This window comes from Hibiscus syriacus, unplaced genomic scaffold, assembly GCF_006381635.1.
Source record: "Hibiscus syriacus cultivar Baekdansim isolate YM2019G1 unplaced genomic scaffold, ASM638163v2 tig00004041_pilon, whole genome shotgun sequence".
NCBI lineage: Eukaryota > Viridiplantae > Streptophyta > Magnoliopsida > Malvales > Malvaceae > Hibiscus > Hibiscus syriacus.
Window position 1 is genome coordinate 198,867 of NW_024061995.1, and position 18,784 is coordinate 217,650.

The 18,784-nt window shown below is 34.7% G+C and overlaps 2 protein-coding genes across 2 annotated transcripts; one reads left to right on the plus strand and one right to left on the minus strand.

The window, feature by feature from the left end:
* The first annotated feature begins 1,415 nt into the window (after positions 1-1,415).
* Positions 1,416-4,456, plus strand: LOC120187545 (eukaryotic translation initiation factor 2 subunit beta-like). The gene is made up of 9 exons (XM_039191251.1): positions 1,416-1,613; positions 1,752-1,860; positions 2,078-2,127; positions 2,214-2,268; positions 2,359-2,450; positions 2,854-2,999; positions 3,294-3,436; positions 3,545-3,630; positions 4,284-4,456. Exons 1-9 carry the CDS (start codon positions 1,578-1,580, stop codon positions 4,359-4,361), a joined length of 795 nt encoding a protein of 264 aa, XP_039047182.1. The 5' UTR covers positions 1,416-1,577; the 3' UTR covers positions 4,362-4,456.
* A 1,141-nt stretch (positions 4,457-5,597) lies between these two features.
* Positions 5,598-14,715, minus strand: LOC120187402 (condensin complex subunit 1-like). Its single transcript, XM_039191128.1, has 18 exons — positions 14,568-14,715; positions 13,667-13,992; positions 13,223-13,383; positions 11,956-13,093; positions 11,607-11,798; positions 10,775-11,120; positions 9,490-9,785; positions 9,217-9,393; positions 8,781-8,848; positions 8,470-8,692; positions 8,278-8,377; positions 8,069-8,184; positions 7,935-7,992; positions 7,483-7,634; positions 7,198-7,399; positions 6,954-7,124; positions 6,783-6,877; positions 5,598-5,790 (listed from the first exon to the last, which is right to left on the minus strand). Exons 1-18 carry the CDS (start codon positions 14,713-14,715, stop codon positions 5,779-5,781), a joined length of 3,981 nt encoding a protein of 1,326 aa, XP_039047059.1. The 3' UTR covers positions 5,598-5,778.
* Between the last annotated feature and the right edge of the window lie 4,069 nt (positions 14,716-18,784).

An 18,784-nucleotide genomic window follows, 5' to 3' on the forward strand; every position in this document is an offset into this window, starting at 1 on the left:
TAGACCCCATGGGACATAAGCCGATCATGTTTAGGAGATATTTATATCTCTTAATTAAAATTAATTATAATTATAATTATAAATAGGGTAAATTACGTGTTTAGTATTTAAACTATCACTTTTGGATCATTTTAATACATATACTTTCATTTTTTTAAAATCATATTTAATGTTTAGTTTTTGTTTTATTTTAGTACTCATGTTCAAAATTTAATGTTAATTTTTTATTTTTGTTTGAAAATTTAGGTACTAAAATGGACCAAGACTGATAGTTTATATACTAAACATGTTAAGTTTTTAACGGTGGGGCATTAAAATGAAACAAAAATTAAATGTTAGGTATGATTTTGAAAAAATTAAAAGTTTAAATACTAAAATTGATAGTTTATGTACTAAAAGTAATTTACCCTTACAATTATGGACTGAATTTTGATCGTCGCCAAAGGTGTTAGACAAATCCAACCATATAAAACATTGGTCAGCAATTAAATCTACTTGTTTCAACGAGCTTACTCATTGCACCACAAGGATAAAGTATTACTTCAAAATCCATCAATAATGTCCAAAAGTATAAAAAGACAATTAAAGTTGGATTATATATATATATAATGATTAAAAAAATAATTACAACTTAATAATTCGATATATTTCCAGTCTCACTATATTATTATTGAATTTCAGTATTATCGTTAAGAGGGTCCATGGAATTATGCTTCTAACAACACAATTATACAACATTTTCTTCTCAATGAACAGTTGGATATTTGTCGGATAAATTACATGTTTAATATATAAACTATCAATTTTGATCCGTTTTAGTACTTATAAATTTCATTTTTTCAAAATAATACCTAAAGTTTAGTTTTTGTTTCATTTTAGTATCTGTCGTTAAAAACTTTAGTTTTGTTTCATTTTAGTACCCGTTCAAAATTTAATGTTAAGTTTTGAAAAGAATTGAAAGTTTAGGTACTAAAATAGATTAAAACTGATAGATTAGGTACTAAATGTGTTAAGTTTTTAACGAGGTTCTATGAAATGGAAACTAAACGTTAGATATAATTTTGATAAAAATTGAAAGTTTATGTATTAAAATGGATCAAAACTGTTAATTTAAGTATTAAATGCGTAGTTCACACTATATTTTACATAATTTATCTTACACATCTCGTAATTTTAATTGAAAGAATATGGATTTTCATTCCAATTACAAAGTTCACGACTTTCCTTTTAGGAGTAATATTCAACAAGATTCAATTCTGTAGGGATCACTACAAAATTATATCATAACTCAAGGATCTTTTGTGAATTAATCCAATTAGTTTTAACCTAACCCTTTCTTTTTCCCCTAATAACACAGGCATCATCAGCATACCGTTATCATCTTCCAAAACGCGAGCCGACTCTTTTCCTTTTCCCGAATCAGCATTTCTTTTGTTCTCTAATTGTAGGTAAATCGAAGCGAATTTCACCATCCCATAATTTAGGGCTTCTTTGGGGGAAAAGAGAACTTCTTTAAAACAAATCACTTTGTTCTAAACAATTTTCTTTGAATTATTTCTTTGTTTTTCACTGCAATCATGGCGGACGACGAAGTGAAGGATGAGATCCCGGAAGTAAGCCCCTTTTATTTTAGGTTTCTCCCCCTTTTTTTGTGTAATGAATTCACGTAGAAGATTATACTTGTTCGGTTTTAGATAATTTTCTCATATATTGATTCATTTATTTATTTTTGCTTGACGTCTTTGCTTCAGCTTACATCATTCGATCCTACTAAAAAGAAGAAGAAGAAGAAGGTTGTGATTCAGGACACTGCTGATGAGTCTGTCGATAATTTAGCCGAGAAAACTGAATCCTTGTCGGGTATTTTCTCCAACTATTCATGCATATATATATATATATATTTGTGTATACTACATAGAAGTAAAAATATTAAATAATAGGAACGGGAGACAAAGGGTAAGGAACGGGAGACAAAGGGTAAAAGGCAAATGATGGAAGTATGAACTTGTTGGAGTCATATTAAATGTGCTATATGTTTTGTTAGGAGGCTTATTATTTATTTTTCTTTGCTTACAAGTTTCTGAAGGGCTTGACTTCAGCACCATGAAAAAGAAGAAGAAGAAGCAAGTGAGTTTATAGCTTTAAATTAATAGATATGTTGTTTTTTTTTCTTTCGATTAACTAATCTGATCTTGTGCACTTTAATATTGTAGGTAGAGACCAGCACATTCGATGAGGAAGGTGGGGATGCTGGAGATGATTTGGATGGTAAGATTTTCTTTCATTAAATGGATGCCGCGGGTCTTGTCATGAAATCTGTAATTAATTTGTTGTTACGTCTTTTTACTACTTAACAAGGTCGTATAGATGGGGATGAAGAAGGTGATGATATTCCCTCGCGACCACGCAATCCCTGGGAAGAAAGTGACCGTGATTACATATATGAGGAGGTATAATGTGTATCCCTCTGTGTTGTTGATATTGCATGATTTATCTTGTTAATTATTGATTGGATTTTCGTGGATTTATTTTGATAATGCACCTATGAACTTTACTAGGTGGAATGTTAAATTTCAAATAAGGTTTTTGAATTTCACCATTCCCAGTGATCCGTTTTGGAGGATGTTTTTATGTTTCTCTAGGACCGCTGATTGAATGGCTGTCTTTGTATCTTCACAAATCTGGAGAGATTGGTCTCGATCTTATTTGGCTTGAAGTTGTAATTAGTGGCTAGTAGAGCTCCAAGGGGATTGACTATTCACTTGTAACAGCATACCTGAAAATTATCGAGTCTATATGCTATTTCTTCTGTTTTACCGTTGATTCAATCTTCATTTGATGGGATGAACGCAGCTTCTTGGTCGAGTGTTCAACATTCTCAAGGAGAACAACCCTGAGCTTGCCGGAGATAGGCGTAGAACTGTTATGAGGCCTCCACAAGTTCTTCGTGAAGGAACCAAGAAAACTGTTTTTGTGAATTTCATGGATCTATGCAAGACGTATGTTACTGTCCTTTTTCCTGTTTTCTGTACACTTGTTACACAGAATTTGTTGCTGTTTGGGATGGCTGAGGATGACATATATCCTTTAAGGCCATTTTAGATTTTGGTTTTTTTTATATTTATTCTATAAAAATATATTGCTTGTTGTCATTACAACAGTCTTTGACTTGGGAGTTAATGAGATTTGGGATTTATGGTTAAGTTTACTATTTAATGTTGTTCTATTTGCAAATGAGTTTCATACGGACACCACATCTTTTCTAACGAATTCTTGCCTGTACAATCATTTAGAATGCATCGACAACCAGATCATGTTATGGCCTTCTTGCTTGCTGAGTTGGGGACAAGTGGATCACTTGATGGGCAGCAAAGGCTGGTTGTGAAGGGAAGGTTTGCACCCAAAAATTTTGAAGGGATCCTAAGGCGTTACATCAGTAAGTGCCCCTTTTTGTCATTGTAACTTGTATTGAGATGATAAAGAACGTAAACTCTAAGCAGGAAATATTTTGGACTGACTGGTAAATTCGGTTTCCACTTTACAGATGAGTATGTCATTTGCCTTGGATGCAAAAGTCCAGATACGATTCTCTCGAAGGAGAATCGTCTTTTCTTTCTCAGATGCGAAAAGGTAACATTGTTACATTCTTCTCCAGACCCTTCTTAGATTGGCATGCTATTAGCCCGGCTTGGGTGCTTATATATCTAGAGCTGTTTTCTTCCCCATTTTTTATTGATTTGGTGGTGGTACGAATTGGGTGTGGTGGAACAACCAACTTCGTCTTCTCAGAATGTTAAATATGCATGTAGTCTGTATATAGCTTTGATTCGAATAATCTAACTAGCAGTTCATCTTTGCTTTTAGAGGCTTATGATGATTAAAATTGATTACATTGTCAGATCTTCTCTCTGATGATATGAAAATAACAAATCTAAGGCCTGGAATTGCTTGTGATCACTTGAAAACTTATTTGTGACTGTAGACGTTATTATGTCTCATAAATGTTATGCTTATTTTCAAGTTAAATGGAGTTGATAGCCATTCCTATTCTAGCAGTTGCATTAATGCACGTCTTTCCACCACTATGATGTCCTCTTTCTCCGAAGAGGGCTTATAATGTTCGAAAACTGCCTACATTGTCATATAGTTTTGTGAATGATAAACTGCTCGTTCTGAAGCTCCCATGTCGGCTTTCTAATGTTTGCTTAGATTTTGAGTTGATTGAAGGCCTTGTATTACCTGTTCACCGCATACTGTTAACTAAATTGTCTCGGTCTTTGTAGTGTGGGTCTGGACGATCAGTTGCTCCAATTAAAGCTGGTTTCGTTGCTCGTGTTGGCCGTAGAAATGCTGGCACTTAGGCTTCACGATTCGGCCTAAAACGATAGTCGGGGGCGAGAATGTAGGAACACCGGGTTTTGGTACTCCTAATGTTGTGATTTTGAGCGGTACTAAAAAAGATTGTTTTTTGAGACTAGCAATTTCCTTGATCAACTTTTGGTCATACTGGAATATATCATCGGCTAGTTTTATTATGATATTTATTTAACGAGGAACACACACATTCGTCCAAGTAAATTATTTAACTTTTTTTCAACTTTGATCCTTTTATTTTAAACAAATATATGTATTTGTACACTATTTTATTAATTCAAACCTTTTTTTGAAAAATGTTGTTAGTCAAGGTCTCATTTCTTAGCGATTGGTAATGACAAGTTTTAACTAAATTTGCAGGCGAGGCAAATCAGATCTTATTTTGGGTAAACTTTAGTGTAGGGACGGGAATGGGACTCGAACCCGACGGGTTCCAACCTTATCAGGTCGGGTTGTTTTAAAATTTTGGGTTTGGGTCAGTTTGAATTTTTTAAAGGTGATGTTCAGATCGGATTTAGATTTAGGGTGAAAAATATCTGACCCGACTCCAAAAAAAATAATTTTATCTTATATATTTAAGAATAATTACAATAATATCTCTATATATTATTTTTTTCAATTAAATCATTATTTTTATTGAATAAAAATAATATTTTTATTATTATTTTGTGTCGGGTTAGGTTTAGATTTTATCTCAAAAAGTCGAGTTCGGATTGAATGGAAGGTATATATTTTTTAGGTATGATCAGATGAATGGTGTAAAATTTTCAGGTTGAGTCGAGTGGGATGAAATCCGACCCATGCCCATCTGTGTTAGACAATATTCGTATTGAATTAGAATTTACTCGACATAGCGTTAAATTGTGCTCTCTTATATATGTCAAATAATAACACGTACAAATAATTTTATCATTTTTATTATTTTACATATGGTCGAATTTTACAACGTAAGACACAATTAATGGGACAAGTAATAAATTGGTTAAAACAGAACACAACACGACAAAGGCAAAAACAGTTTGAATATTTTTGTCAAATAAATAAAATTGAATATTTTAATTGATTTTTTCAAAATCATTAATAAAAGAACCAAAGAAAATTCATAAAAATTACGAAAAATAAAATACTGTTACAACTAAATTTTGTTGTATGGAATTGAATACTTAATAATACAGCTCTGTTCATAAACCATACATATATATATATATATATGTCTAACCAAATCCAATTCTCTGTCTGCATGCCATACGAACACCTTCGCCCATTAACAAAGTGAAGAGACCTTTGGAGAATTCATATGAAAGTATTGTACAAGAGACTATAGAACCTTAGATGTTACAAACAAGCATTAAAAACAAATTCAACTCCTATTCAACCACTCAAATATTTGGAGCTGAATAATTTTCATTGTTCTACCTGCAAATTGGGGAATATTTCATTATATGTATGTATGTAAACATGCATGCATGTGCATATAGTGTATGTAAAAGAAATTAAAGTAAATTATGCCTAGGGATAGGCGCATGGCTCAAACCCAACGGATTCAGATCCCATCTGATCCGTTTGAGTTTCTTTTCTTTAAAAAAAAAATTAGATTCAAATTTAAAATGAAAAATATCTTATCCAGAAAAAATAATGCAATTATATATTATATATATTTAGATATAATTGTAATAATACCTCTCTGTATATTAATTTTTTTAATTAAATCCAGATTTTATCAAACAAAATTATGAATTATATATAGAACTGTAAATGAGACGTGACATATCGCGAGCTCGACCCAAATTCTTAACAAACTGAAATAAACTACTTGATACTTGACCCGAAAAACTCATGAGCAGCTCAAAATATAATATATTAAGAATTTATTTAAAAAAAAATAAATTATTAATAACATTAACATTTATACTTTGATTTTTTTTTTAAATCTAGTATAAGATTTCTATGTATTTAAAGTTCAAGTTTGAGTTTCAATTGAGACTTCAATCGAATTAAGTTTAAGATTTTTTTTTTCATTTCGAGCTTCTAAGAGTTTCAATTCATGATTTCGAGTTTAAGTCAAGCTTAAAAATTTTAGACTCACGAGTTTTCAAGTCATGTCGAACTCTATTTTAGAGTTTTTGAGTCTAGTCGAACTCAACGACACTCAAGTTCGATTCGACTCATTTACAACCCTAATTATATATGTATCGAGTAAAATTGATTTGCGATTTTATCTCAAAAGACATGTTGGGTTTTGGGTCAGGTGAAGTCACCCTAAACCTAAATCAAGTTTATCATATCGGATTTCGACAGTAGTTTTATCATGTCGGATTTCAGGCGTAACTTTATAATTGGGTTAACCAGAAACCCAACCCATGACCATCCCTAACTAAGATCGGCGAACACAAAATGCATGAACCTACCTTCCTTCTGGACCTTATAATTCTCTGGGTGGTTGCGGGCAAGGGCGTCTTCAGATCTTTTACATGGCTTCTTGTAGCTCGGGATCGCAACGCCCCTATATCAGCAGCGTAGTATTGTTACCAAACACGTTTAATAAACCGAAAAGAGCAGAGTTATGAAGCTAAAATTACCTCTCCTTTCGACTCTCGATGATTGAACTTCAGTCTCCTCTTCTTGTTCAGTCACCTCACTCGAAGCTCCGGAAGGTTCGTCTGGCTCGACAAGTTCATGTCTCGGTTCGTCATTCGGAGTCTCGGTTTCCTCTTCCGTTGATGTATTGGCAACCTCGCCATCGCTAACACCTACAAAGTTATTGCGTGAGCAGCAAAAAATTAGAGACAGTCGCAGGCAAATGGTCTGAACTCATGAACCAACCTTCGGCAACTTCAGACTCTGCACTTTCTTCTCCATCATTTGCGTTCGTGACAAACGTTTCAACATTGGCGACCTTTTGTCGATGTAGTTCCGCCTTTTTGGCGGTGACCTCTTGCTCCTTCCTTTCGTTGTGGAACTTGTTGAGTTTCTCCTCGAACTCCTCGATGCATACTTTCAGTTCTGGTTTAGCAAACTTCTTACTCTGAAACCGATGCGAAGAGAAAATGAATCATTCAATCCGAGTTCACGATAGCAGCCGGGAAAGACTCCGAAAGAAAAGAGTACCTTGTTAATTACGTTCCTAAAATGATCAACCACAGAATCCTCAAATAGGGCATGTTCATAAGTCTTGAATGACTCTATGAGCCGTTTCACTCCCTTTTCGGTGAATGATAACTGAGAAAGACAGTAAGAAATATTCTCCCACTGCACAACATCTGCAACGAAGACGAACCATTTCGTAAGCAAAATCAAACTTCTACATTCATATGCATCCATAGTGTTATTGTTTATTTGCGATATGAAGCAAGGTAGCAACAAAGAGAAAAGCTGCAGCTTGTAAGAATCCTATAACGATAATTCAAACAGAAAATAACATTTGCTAAATGCTTCCAAGATCGTTTTTTAACCGAATATCAGGAACACCGAAACAATAACATTCCGAAGAGGGCATATAAGAAGGATATCATCTGCAATTAATAAATGCAAGGAGAATTTAAAGAATCAAAATTGCATGCCTGTGACTCCACTAAACCTATTGCAGAGCTTTTCGACAAGTGATTCCATTTGTTTGTCCTGAAAGTATTATGGATATCATGTTAACCAGATTATAAAGAACGGTAGTGTCATTTTTATCAAGAAAAATACTTACCTTCTTGATGGAACCGATTAAGAACTGCATTATGTTGTAGAAAGAGTCTTTCTGCAGATCTTGGGTGGATAACTTGCCGAGGATATCTGGGAGTAAATTATATATTGGATTGCTTCCTGCCAAAAAAATGGAAGTATAATTGTTATATACTTATTCGAGTCGAAGAAACATACGTCAGTCGTTTCGACAGTTGGAATATCACAATTCACCTTTCTTTGACAACTCATGGAAAAAGAGTTTAGCCAAACTAGAGATCCTCTCATCATTGTCTTCTACTCGTATAGCCATCTCGTTTACGTAACCTTTTACCTGATCCAAACATGCCAAGAATTAGAACCCTAAAGCTTTCTGATATATCTAAGGTTAAAAAGAGTATGCAGACGATAGTCAGCCTGTCAGACCTTCATCATGTCATTTAGTATGAGATGTGAAAGAACCAGAACAGCATTCTTCCGAACTGAAACCGAAGGATCCTTTAACCGAGCATACATGTTCTCTGTCCATGGTTCTAAGAGATTAGGAAAGCGAACTGCCAGATCTCCAAGAGCAATAGTGCAATTAGAACGAACAGTTTCTGATGGCGCGTTCTCCACGACAGTGAAGAGAAGTTGGAGATTTTCATCACTGGAAAAGGATTCAATAAAATAATCAGGCATGGAATCTCCTTTGGACTCATAATAGCAGATAACAATCTACAAGTTGAGAGATTTACCAAAATTTGGCATCTATAATCATGAATCGACATAACGCAAGCATTGCAGAGGCTTGTAGTAATGGATACTGAAACAAAATTGTCAAGTCAATTTATTGAACAAGGTTTTGCAACACCGAGAAAATAACTAGCATATATGCAATCTAGTAACGATTAAGAGAAGTATCTTCATTTTGTTTCCATGAGAAGTTAAAATGATTTCATTTTTATGAGTCAATTATTGTACAACTTATATTTTATATATTATACAAATAAATGAGATTATTCTCAAGAACTTAGCAAATGCGATGATGCGAGACATAAATTCAAATGGTAAGAAAATAGTCATAAATGGCAAATGTTACACACGGTACTCTTCATTGCGAAAGTAGATAATGGAGTCCAAAGTTAGGAAAATGAAAGAAATGAAATAGAGAAGGAAATTTGCAGCACGCACCTTCTGCATCAAAACAAAATTTCGGCACAGTTTACTGAGGAAAGGTGCACACTCTCCAATCAAATTCTTTTCACTGGAACTACCACAAACAATTTCTTTCTCTGCTCTCTCAGCAAGTGTGTCTAGTATTGCATCTTCAGAAGCAGCAAGACCTAGTTCAGCATTGATATTATTATCCTGGAAGACATCAGATTATAAATTCATAATAGGTTTTCTTAATCAAATTTTAAATTCATAATTGAGAATAAATTATGAGTTGAACTGTGTTCTTACCTTCTGTGTTTCAGCATTTTCTGTGCCTTCAGAATCAACCTTTTCTTTATTACCTTTCTGTTTCTGGATCTTTCGAACACAAGATTCAATGTATACCAGTTGGTTCATGGCAACATGACTTGTGACAAATAAATATCTGCTAAGCTTTGCTACTTGGACTGTGGGAAGTGCAGTGGAGTTACCACTGACAATGTCATTGTGTAATGCATCTCCTCTTCTACCACAAAAAACTGAACTAAGAGATTTTTTGACAAGATCGGCAACTAAGGTATCTGGAGTTGGATGGATGGTATATACTGCATCTATTGCTCTGTTTTGAAAATCGGACCGGACCGGCCGGTTCAACCGGAAACCGGTACTTAGTCCAGTTCAATCTAAACCGGTTAAACTGCTACTAGTGAACCAACCAGAACCGCTTAACCGTTCGAACCAGAACCGCTGAACCGTTCGAATTGGACCAGCTGAAAACCGAAAAAACCGGGAATTTTGTTTTTTTAAAAAAAAAAATTAAACCAAACAACGTCGTTTGTTAAACGAGCCAAGTCGAACCCGAGTATTGCTAAACTCGACTCGAACTTGAAAACTTTAAAAGTAAGCTCAACTCAACTCAAACTCACAAACTAAAAATTATCAAGTTCAACTCAAACTCGAAATATAATATTGAAACTTGAACTCAAAAAAATTTAGAAGCTCGATTGAAGCCTAAAATTCGAGTTTGATTGAAGTGAAAGAATAGTTCACTCAATGCTCACCAAAAGACTCTATGATTTTGAATGCCAAATTACCTCTATTATTTATAGAAATTAGTTGTAATGCTCTTCTATGTTTCTTAGCAATGTGAGGTTATTTTGTTCTCATATTTTTACTCTTTAGACTTTTGGGATACTCTTCTATGTTTCTTAGCCATGTGAAATTATTTTTTTTTAAATTAAACCAAACAATATCATTTTGTTATGATTTTTTTAACCTCAAATTTATTTTTTAATTATAGTTATATAATTATATTTATTATTTAATATGTTTTACCTTAAATATTATGTTATAGTAAATTTGAATCATTTTGTTTCACTTGATTTTATGGTTAACTTATATATGTTATGACTTACTTTGAATATGACTTGTGATATAAAAAAATATTTTTTATTAAATATTTTTTGTATTTTTATTTAATTTTTTAAATAATTATGACGTCGTCCGGTTCTTTCGACCGATCGGACCGGTTCGATCGGTTGAATCAGTGAACCGATAGCATGACCGGTTCGCTAACCGGTCCGGTTCTGAAAACCATGATCTATTGCTTTATCAGCCGCAGCATACCATATGTTATCTGGAAGCCCAAGGCCTGTAATCAAGCTTTCCAGAATACTGAATACTCGGCTGCCATTACTAAGTACCAACTTTTTCTTGTCCTCATTAGACAACCTCTGGATAGCAATGCATGCTGTCCTAGCTAACAAAGGTTCCACTTTGGCCCAACGACCAAACCCAATGTCAATAATGTCCTGTAAGTGGGAGCCAAGAATTGCACTGGATGATTTTGCTGCCATGCATAGGATAGCCAATGCCCCACGACATTGTTCGGCAGTGGTTCCATTAACATTAAAGCAAAAGAAATCCCATAGTGCGGATATCTGTGAGAAATGGGAGAATGAAGAAAAATAATCATTCATGTTATTAGAACAGACTTTAAGCCAAAACATAATTGCAGCCAAAACACTCAAAAGGGAGGACGTGCCACGACTCAAATCCCTCCCTCCAAGAGTAACCCCTAAGATACTTAACTGTAAAAAATAATTATAAACCCATTTGTGCAATCCAATTACATTTGTGGATCCACCGAATACAGCTATGTCTTAAAGTCTATCAGAAAATGATTCCAAGTTCCAAACACACTCGGATTCATTCATTATAACCATACAAACATCTTAATTGTCATCGCGTTTTAGGCTTTTAGCAATTATAATACTTGTGCATATTTTTTTTCATGACAACTAGCAACAAGAAAAGGAAATTCCTACGGAAGAAGGCTGGAATCTTCTAGGTTTCAATTGGTAACCGTGGAGTAATTTTAATGCAAAATCAACACAGATATTATGAAGACATGAAAGTGAACTTACCACTCCACTGGAAATATCGCCTTTAGACACCAAGGCGCCAACAATGAACTCGAGGGACGCTTGGTCCCCTACATTTGAATCTATGGCTAGATTCAAAAGATTTTTAGCAGTCTCTACTAGACTTTTCGTAATATAAATTGTTACGAAAGCATTCTCTACAGCTTCATATATGGATTTGTCTTGAGAAAATACCTGAAAAATCCAGTAATATATACTATTTGCGTCAAGCGTTAATAAAATAAAATTACAAGGTAATCAAACAAAAAGCAAAAAAAAAAAAAAAGAGGGAAAAGAAGGTGAAATAGAAGAAAACATTGACACGATGGCATGAGAACAAATAATAGCCTACCAGTGGCAACATCTTGCGTAGACAAGCTTCTGCACCATCAATTTGGAATTGTCTACATCTCATCAGCAACAGAATGGTGTTCTCGACATCTGTGGCAGAAGATGAAGCCATCAATTGAAGGAGTGTTGGCATTGTGGCAGATATACACTCGGAAAATTTCAAACCAGCCTCAAGGGAGGCAACCAAGGCCTTAGTTTGCTTCAAATTCCCAACATCTGGAACAGGACTATCCTTACTAGGAACCTCTTGTTCCGTATCAGCTAAACTATCAACTAAATTCTCAGGCTGGTAGTTGGTCACCTCTTCAGCATTTCCGTTATCAACTTCACCATTTGACAAGTCATTATCAGAGGGAACACCATCACTCATGCCTTCGGCCGTTTTAACTGGTTCAAGCTCATTCAGCTTCTTCTTGTATTGCTCCAGTGTTGCTTTAAATGAAGCTATTCGGAGTTGTGGACCAAAAGGATTATGCTGCAACATCATAATTAATAAATTCAATGCAGATTTTCTAACAAAGGCACTCTTATCTTCCAATCTCCCAGCCGCAACAGCAGCCACCTCATTCCATAAACCAATTGAAACAGAATGCTCCTCACATAGCTCAGCCCAAACTTGAAGAGCTCGACTCCTTGTATAAGCTGAAATGTCTCTACAACGCTCAAGCAAAATTTCCAACATGGCTTGCTTGGTCTGAAGACGAATGGATTTAGAACTCACTTCACCTTCAACATCCTTAAATGCTTTTGCAACTAATTTACCCAAAACAGCAACGAGGGCATTCCTTATCTTATAAGATTCTCCCCCAAAGTGTGGAATCAAAAGTCCAATGTTAGTCGACACTAACTTTGGTAGTCGATCTGCAAGCTCCACCAGGAAGCGCCCAATATTTTCAGCTCCAGCCGTATCCTTCACATAGGATTTGGGGTTAGTCCTCCCAACCTCTCTGATAAGGGAACATGCAAGTGTTCCATCAGCATATTTCTTCTCAGCAAAAGCAACTATATCAGCCATGTGGGTAACAACAAAGTCATGTTTGTGAATAAGGTGCATAATTGAAGCAGATGATTGCTCGGTGTAGTGGTACTTTGTAGCGCAAGACCCAATGATATGACACAGCATTTTTGGTTTCTGAATCCTTTAGAAGCGTGGCCTTCTCAAACATAGAAAACGCATTTCTGCAAATCCAAAATCAGAAGTAAAGTTCACTTTAACAGAAACGAAAGTTCATGATAACTAGTAGGATTAGTTGGACGAGGTCACTTACTTCACGACAAACGATAGATAATTTTCATCTGGGTCAGATGATCCAAAAAGCAAAGAGATGTTGATCTCTAGTGAGTTCGCAATCAGGTTAAGCATGCGGCCTCTTTGCCACTCCCAATTCCATGAGTTTACTGTCTGCTTCTTACGAGTACTTGCCGTCACCTGAATAATGACCAGCCACAAACCATCAAACGTAACACCAAAAACAGCATGCAGCAAAGGAGGAAGTATAGCAGGAGCCTATATAGATCCTACTCTTCTTTTTTCCTAAAGTATGTCCAGCTCCCATGTTCAACAGATATTCATGAATCATACGTGGTATATAGATATCACCCTTCAAATACATGAAACAACTTGTAAAATTTCGAATTTACCTCTGTCAAACACATTATCCATTCCGACACAAACACACAAGTCTATGTAAAATAGGCAGGGGGTATAGTACCTTCACGTTGTTGCTAGAACCAGTGTTTGACTCCTCGGTCAAAATAATATGGAAGAGAAAGAACGAGTAAATTTTAAACGCGTTTCGATATGAAGTGACACGATCAAGCATTGGGGTTTCATCATCATTCTGAGCTTGTGAAACTCGCACGAGGGAATCCACATTTGGGAGCAAAACACTGAAATTAGACCGAAGACTTTCCGCAAGAATAGACTTACAGGATGGTGTGAGGCTGGAAAATCCTCGGACAGATGAGTAAACACGATCAAACACATCTTGGTCTTCGATACAGTAGAGCTCTTTATCAGAGAGATCAAAGGATACCCCTTTATTGAAAGAGAAACAAAATTCAATTAAATTTCTATGAAATCATGTATAATTGATAAAACTAGCGTTATGAAAATGCTAGGAACATTAAACATAAAAATTCTACTATTTAATGCTAGGGAAAATGAGAAACTCAAATCATATTTTTCTAAATAATTTATGGAAACCAAACCAGCTTATTTCGTTCACTAATTTTCTCAACCGCGGGGAAAAATAATTTAAGAAAACAGTTAGGGCTTTTAAGGGTGAAAACTAAAATATACATAGAGAGAATTTAAACAAGTTCATCTTCATTTTCCAAAATTTCCTTTTAGCTGAAGCAGTCTAGACCAATTAAAATCCATCCATTTTAGCAAAATATAAACCGAACTTACACAAACTTTAAAAGACAAAAACAATCATAAATTAGATTACGAGTTCGAAAGTTTTAGAATAAGCGCAGATCTCATCTCAATTTTCCACAATTTTCTTAAAGCTGCTAAAACTAATCCAATTTAAACAAAAACTAAACCGAATTTACACAATTCTAAAACTAAAAAAAAGAATCATGAAATAGATAATAAGAAATTGGAACCTTTGACAAATCCTTCGAGTTCCGAAGCACGAAAGTTAGAGACGTCGATAGCGTTCTGAACAAAGAGACGGTTGTCCTGGTAATCTTCTTGTTCTTCGACCTTCTCTAGGGCTTGTAGATTTGGGGGGAAAAGGAAATGAGGAGCCATTTTTGTCTTAGCAGATCTTCAGAGAGAGAGAGAGAGAGAGCTTCTCTACTTGTTCGTCTCGTCTTTTGTTTGTTTTTTTCCTTTACTTTTGGATCTTCATTTTCCCTCTAATTATTCAAATCAAAACCCTGTTGGGTCTCCTTTCGGGTCGGGTCAATTAAATGGTAATCAGTAAAACGTGTCACTTGTTTATTGGCGGAATAGTACTTCACTCATCCATAACAAAGTTGGTGATATGTAAGAGAATTAAATAATTGATATAATTAACTTCAAAATAATTCAGATAATTAATTTTAGTTTATATTTAGGCTTAATACCAAAATAAGTGCCCAAATTATATATCGATTCTCAAATAGGTGCCTAAACTATTTTTTGATCCATCTAAGTGCCTAACGTTACAAACGTTACCCTTTTAAGTGTCTGGACCGTCAACGACGTTAATTTTCTCCGTTAAGTGACATGTGTTACAATTTGTTGATTTTGAATTTTATTTTTAAAATATTATTATATTTACAAAAAAACCTTAATTTCTCTTAAATTATAAAAAAAACTCCAAAATACCTAAAATTCTCAAATCATATCCTTAACCCGTCACCACCCTCTTTTCTAGCCACGATCATCGCCGCTGGCGTACTCCCTGCCATCCTCATAGTCATGAGCCTTTGTAGTTATCGTCAATTGGCCGTCAAGATCGCGTAGTATCACGATTTTCATCCTAGGGTTCGTGGGCTATAAAACGTCGATTCGCTGTTGATTGGTCACGATTACATGGGGGTTTTGATCGTCGGGGTAGAAGAGGTCGGGTGGAGCTTCGTCAACGGAAAAGGACGACGATCGATGTGGATTTAGGGGTTGAAATGAAGGTTTTCAAAGTTTTGGGGTTATTTCAAAATGTTTATGTTTTTCTTTAAAAATATATATATAATTTTATTTTTTTTAAATTTTAATAAAATTTTTAAAAGTACCAGATTGTGACACGTGTCACTTAACGGGAAAATTAACGTCGTTGACGGCCTGGATACTTAAATGGGTAATGTTTATAACGTTAGACATTTAACTGATCAAATTAATATATATGACATGTATAATAATAATAATAATAATAATAATAATAATAATAATAATAATAATTGACGTGTATTTGACACATTTTTTCGATTAAAGTACCATGTGCAACCTGGGTTTGAATCCAGACATTTGCGAATGGAGCAAATTAGATAAATTAGATTATGAGGATAGTCTTCATCTCTATAATATATGATCTTATATTAACCGATCAATAGATTAAATTCCAATGATTAATTAAAAGAAGGACCGTGTGTAGTAAAAGAACTTTTGACCTAACCATCTCGAAAATTCCAGAAAAAGAAAAACCGAGAACCTTACACATTTAATACAAGGCTGCAGCATTGGATATGGCTGCATGCAAGGCCAGAACAGAAAATTGGCTACAAACTAGACCCAAATATAGAACAGTAGTTTGATGCAAGGCTAGACATTTGCCGCTTCTTGTGCCATCATTCATACAATAAAGCATTAAACTCCATGCAACAACTAGTTTACACCCATGGCCATGATTTTAAGATAGGGACGAACTTATAAAATTTCAGAGATAAAAACATATTTTCAACATAAAATACACACACACAAAAAATTCAAAATATATGATAATTTAAAATTTTTAAGGGGTGACTGTCTCATGCGTCTCCTTCGATTCATTCTTGTTTATGGCTTATATGGCTGTCTTTGATGATTTTATCAGCTTCAACATTGCTAATGTGTGTGTGAGTCAAGATCCTGCTGATCAATGGAGGAATCAACAAGTAAAATCATTATCAAACAACATTTCTAATTAAAGATATGAATATATGTATAAACTTACTCGAGTGTTAGAAGTTGAAGGTTTGTTTTGATCTTCTTTGCACTCATTACGTTCATCAGTCATGGCATGCTGTCATGATCATCACATGAAAAAGAAATGTAACACTATGATGCACTAAATACAAACCCATGATATATCACACCATCCTCCTCAACCAACAAATACGATTACTACATTGTTCTTCTATATCCATTAACCCACTAAAGTAAGTAATCCTTTAATTAAAATCATTGTTTTTATTACATTTTTTTCATTCAAGAACAAAATTTCTAGTCATTCTATTGAATAAAGGATTTTTTCGTAACTTTTAATAGTCGAGGGATCGTTTTAAAACATAACGTTTATATTGAATAAAATTATGTAAATGGAAAAAAGTAAGGAAATTTGAGGAAGCATACCACCTTTCCTCTTGATAGTCGTTGTATGGTGCTGTTAAGGCTGCCTTCCCAACACTCTCTCCGGTTCTTTATTACTTTGTGCAACATTGGAGTTTCTGAGTGTCTTTCCGAGAACATCTTCATGGCTGGGAAATCATCTAGAACAAGAGTTTCTAAGGATGGGAATCCAAAGGTATAATACTCTAACGAGCAGAAGTTTTCGATTTGATCATCGTCGTCGTCGTCATCATACCCACCTTGCAATATTTCTTCAATATTTTCGCAATGCCGTATACTCATCTCTTGGAGCTGCACTAGACTTTTGGCCGTGGGACGTGTAATTAGTTTTACGATTCCATCACAATTCTCTACTTTCATTGTCACTAAAGTTCGGAAAGATACCGAGGATGGAACTAGATTAGATTTTAATTTGGTGCACCAGCGAACATGCAAGATCTTTAGATTTGGGAATCCTTCCTTTTCCTTCCATAAGTGCATCAGTTCACGAAGATGATCCAACCTTAATTCAGTTACCTGAGAGAGTAGCTGCGATGCAGGCATTTCCTCACCACCTTCCTCACCTTGGAACGTCGTCTCTTTAGATGAAGACCAGCTTATTTTAATTGTTTGAAGACCGGGTAAGGATAATAACCGGAGCAAATAAGATGGCAATGCGGTTACTTGCTCCGGACACCACTCAAGTTTCACAACTTTTAGGCTGGGGAAGTATTGAGATGCAAGTTGCTGTTGTTGTTGGCCTTGGCAATGCCATATGATGTCTTTGATTCCAGCATTCCATCCCAAAGTGAGTTGATGTAGATTTGGAAAGGTGGACTGCACAATTCCCAATTGCTTGTTAACAAAGCAAACAAATAATACCTCCACGTTTGTACAAATTATCACTTTGCTTCTATTCTCTTTATCACTTTGCAATGTTCAAATTTTTGGTCAAAATAGACATGTTGGATGAAAACCGTTAATTAACTAATGATCAATCCATGTTACTGACATGACATTCTCACATGTGTTCAAGTGATGACATGTCACCCAAAATGACGAGATGACATGTGCCACATGAGTAATTGGTCAATAACATGTCACCCAAAATAGAAGCTCGTATGTTGAAGTGTAGGCAGTTTTATGACTATGCCTCCAGTAAAAAACTGCAGAAACACAGGCCTCTTGCTCTTCAGTTTATTAATCCTTTAACATAGGCCTCTCCATGTACCAAAGTAGTCACTAATTGCTTGATTTTCTCTTCAAGATAGGCCTTCAGCTTATTGTTAGGTAGGATTAAAGATGCAATTCATATGGATTTATAAGCTTAGGCTGTCTACCTTTTCCACAAAGATGAAAATAATAGGGAAGCAATGAGTTCAAGAAAGCAAAGCATATCACACCAATCAAACAATCTCAATGATCGAAAGGAAGATTGTCATCCTTAAAAGTTCCAGATTTGAACACTAATGTCTACGGGATATTTGAACATTTATTGTCTAACAATCGAGAGACTTAATAGCATTAACAAATACTGATTATCCTTTAGATATCCAAATTTGAACACCAATGTCTACATGTGTTTGAGAATGTGTATGGAAGTATTTTTTGGTCGAAATTTCATTTGAAACGTAGAAGTATAATAACTCATTATCAGCTAAAAATTTATGTTTGAAAATTTACATTATTCCCCCCCCCCCCAAAACATGTGCACATATATGTTTTTATTTTAATTTGTTGAAACCGATTTTTAAGTTACCATAATTAGAATATATCATTATACATAATTAATATTAACTCGCGTTATTATTTT

Bases quoted from the DNA above. Each gene is read 5' to 3' on its own strand.
- LOC120187545 (XM_039191251.1), top strand. From the start codon at position 1,578: ATGGCGGACGACGAAGTGAAGGATGAGATCCCGGAA. The intron at 1,614-1,751 runs GTAAGCCCCTTT...TCTTTGCTTCAG, and splicing joins TGAAGGATGAGATCCCGGAA to CTTACATCATTCGATCCTAC. The intron at 3,631-4,283 runs GTAACATTGTTA...CGGTCTTTGTAG, and splicing joins TCTTTCTCAGATGCGAAAAG to TGTGGGTCTGGACGATCAGT.
- LOC120187402 (XM_039191128.1), bottom strand. From the start codon at position 14,715: ATGGCTCCTCATTTCCTTTTCCCCCCAAATCTACAAGCCCTAGAGAAG. The intron at 9,394-9,489 runs GTAAGAACACAG...GATGTCTTCCAG, and splicing joins AAAATGCTGAAACACAGAAG to GATAATAATATCAATGCTGA. The intron at 8,849-9,216 runs GTGCGTGCTGCA...ATTTTGTTTCAG, and splicing joins ATTTTGTTTTGATGCAGAAG to TATCCATTACTACAAGCCTC.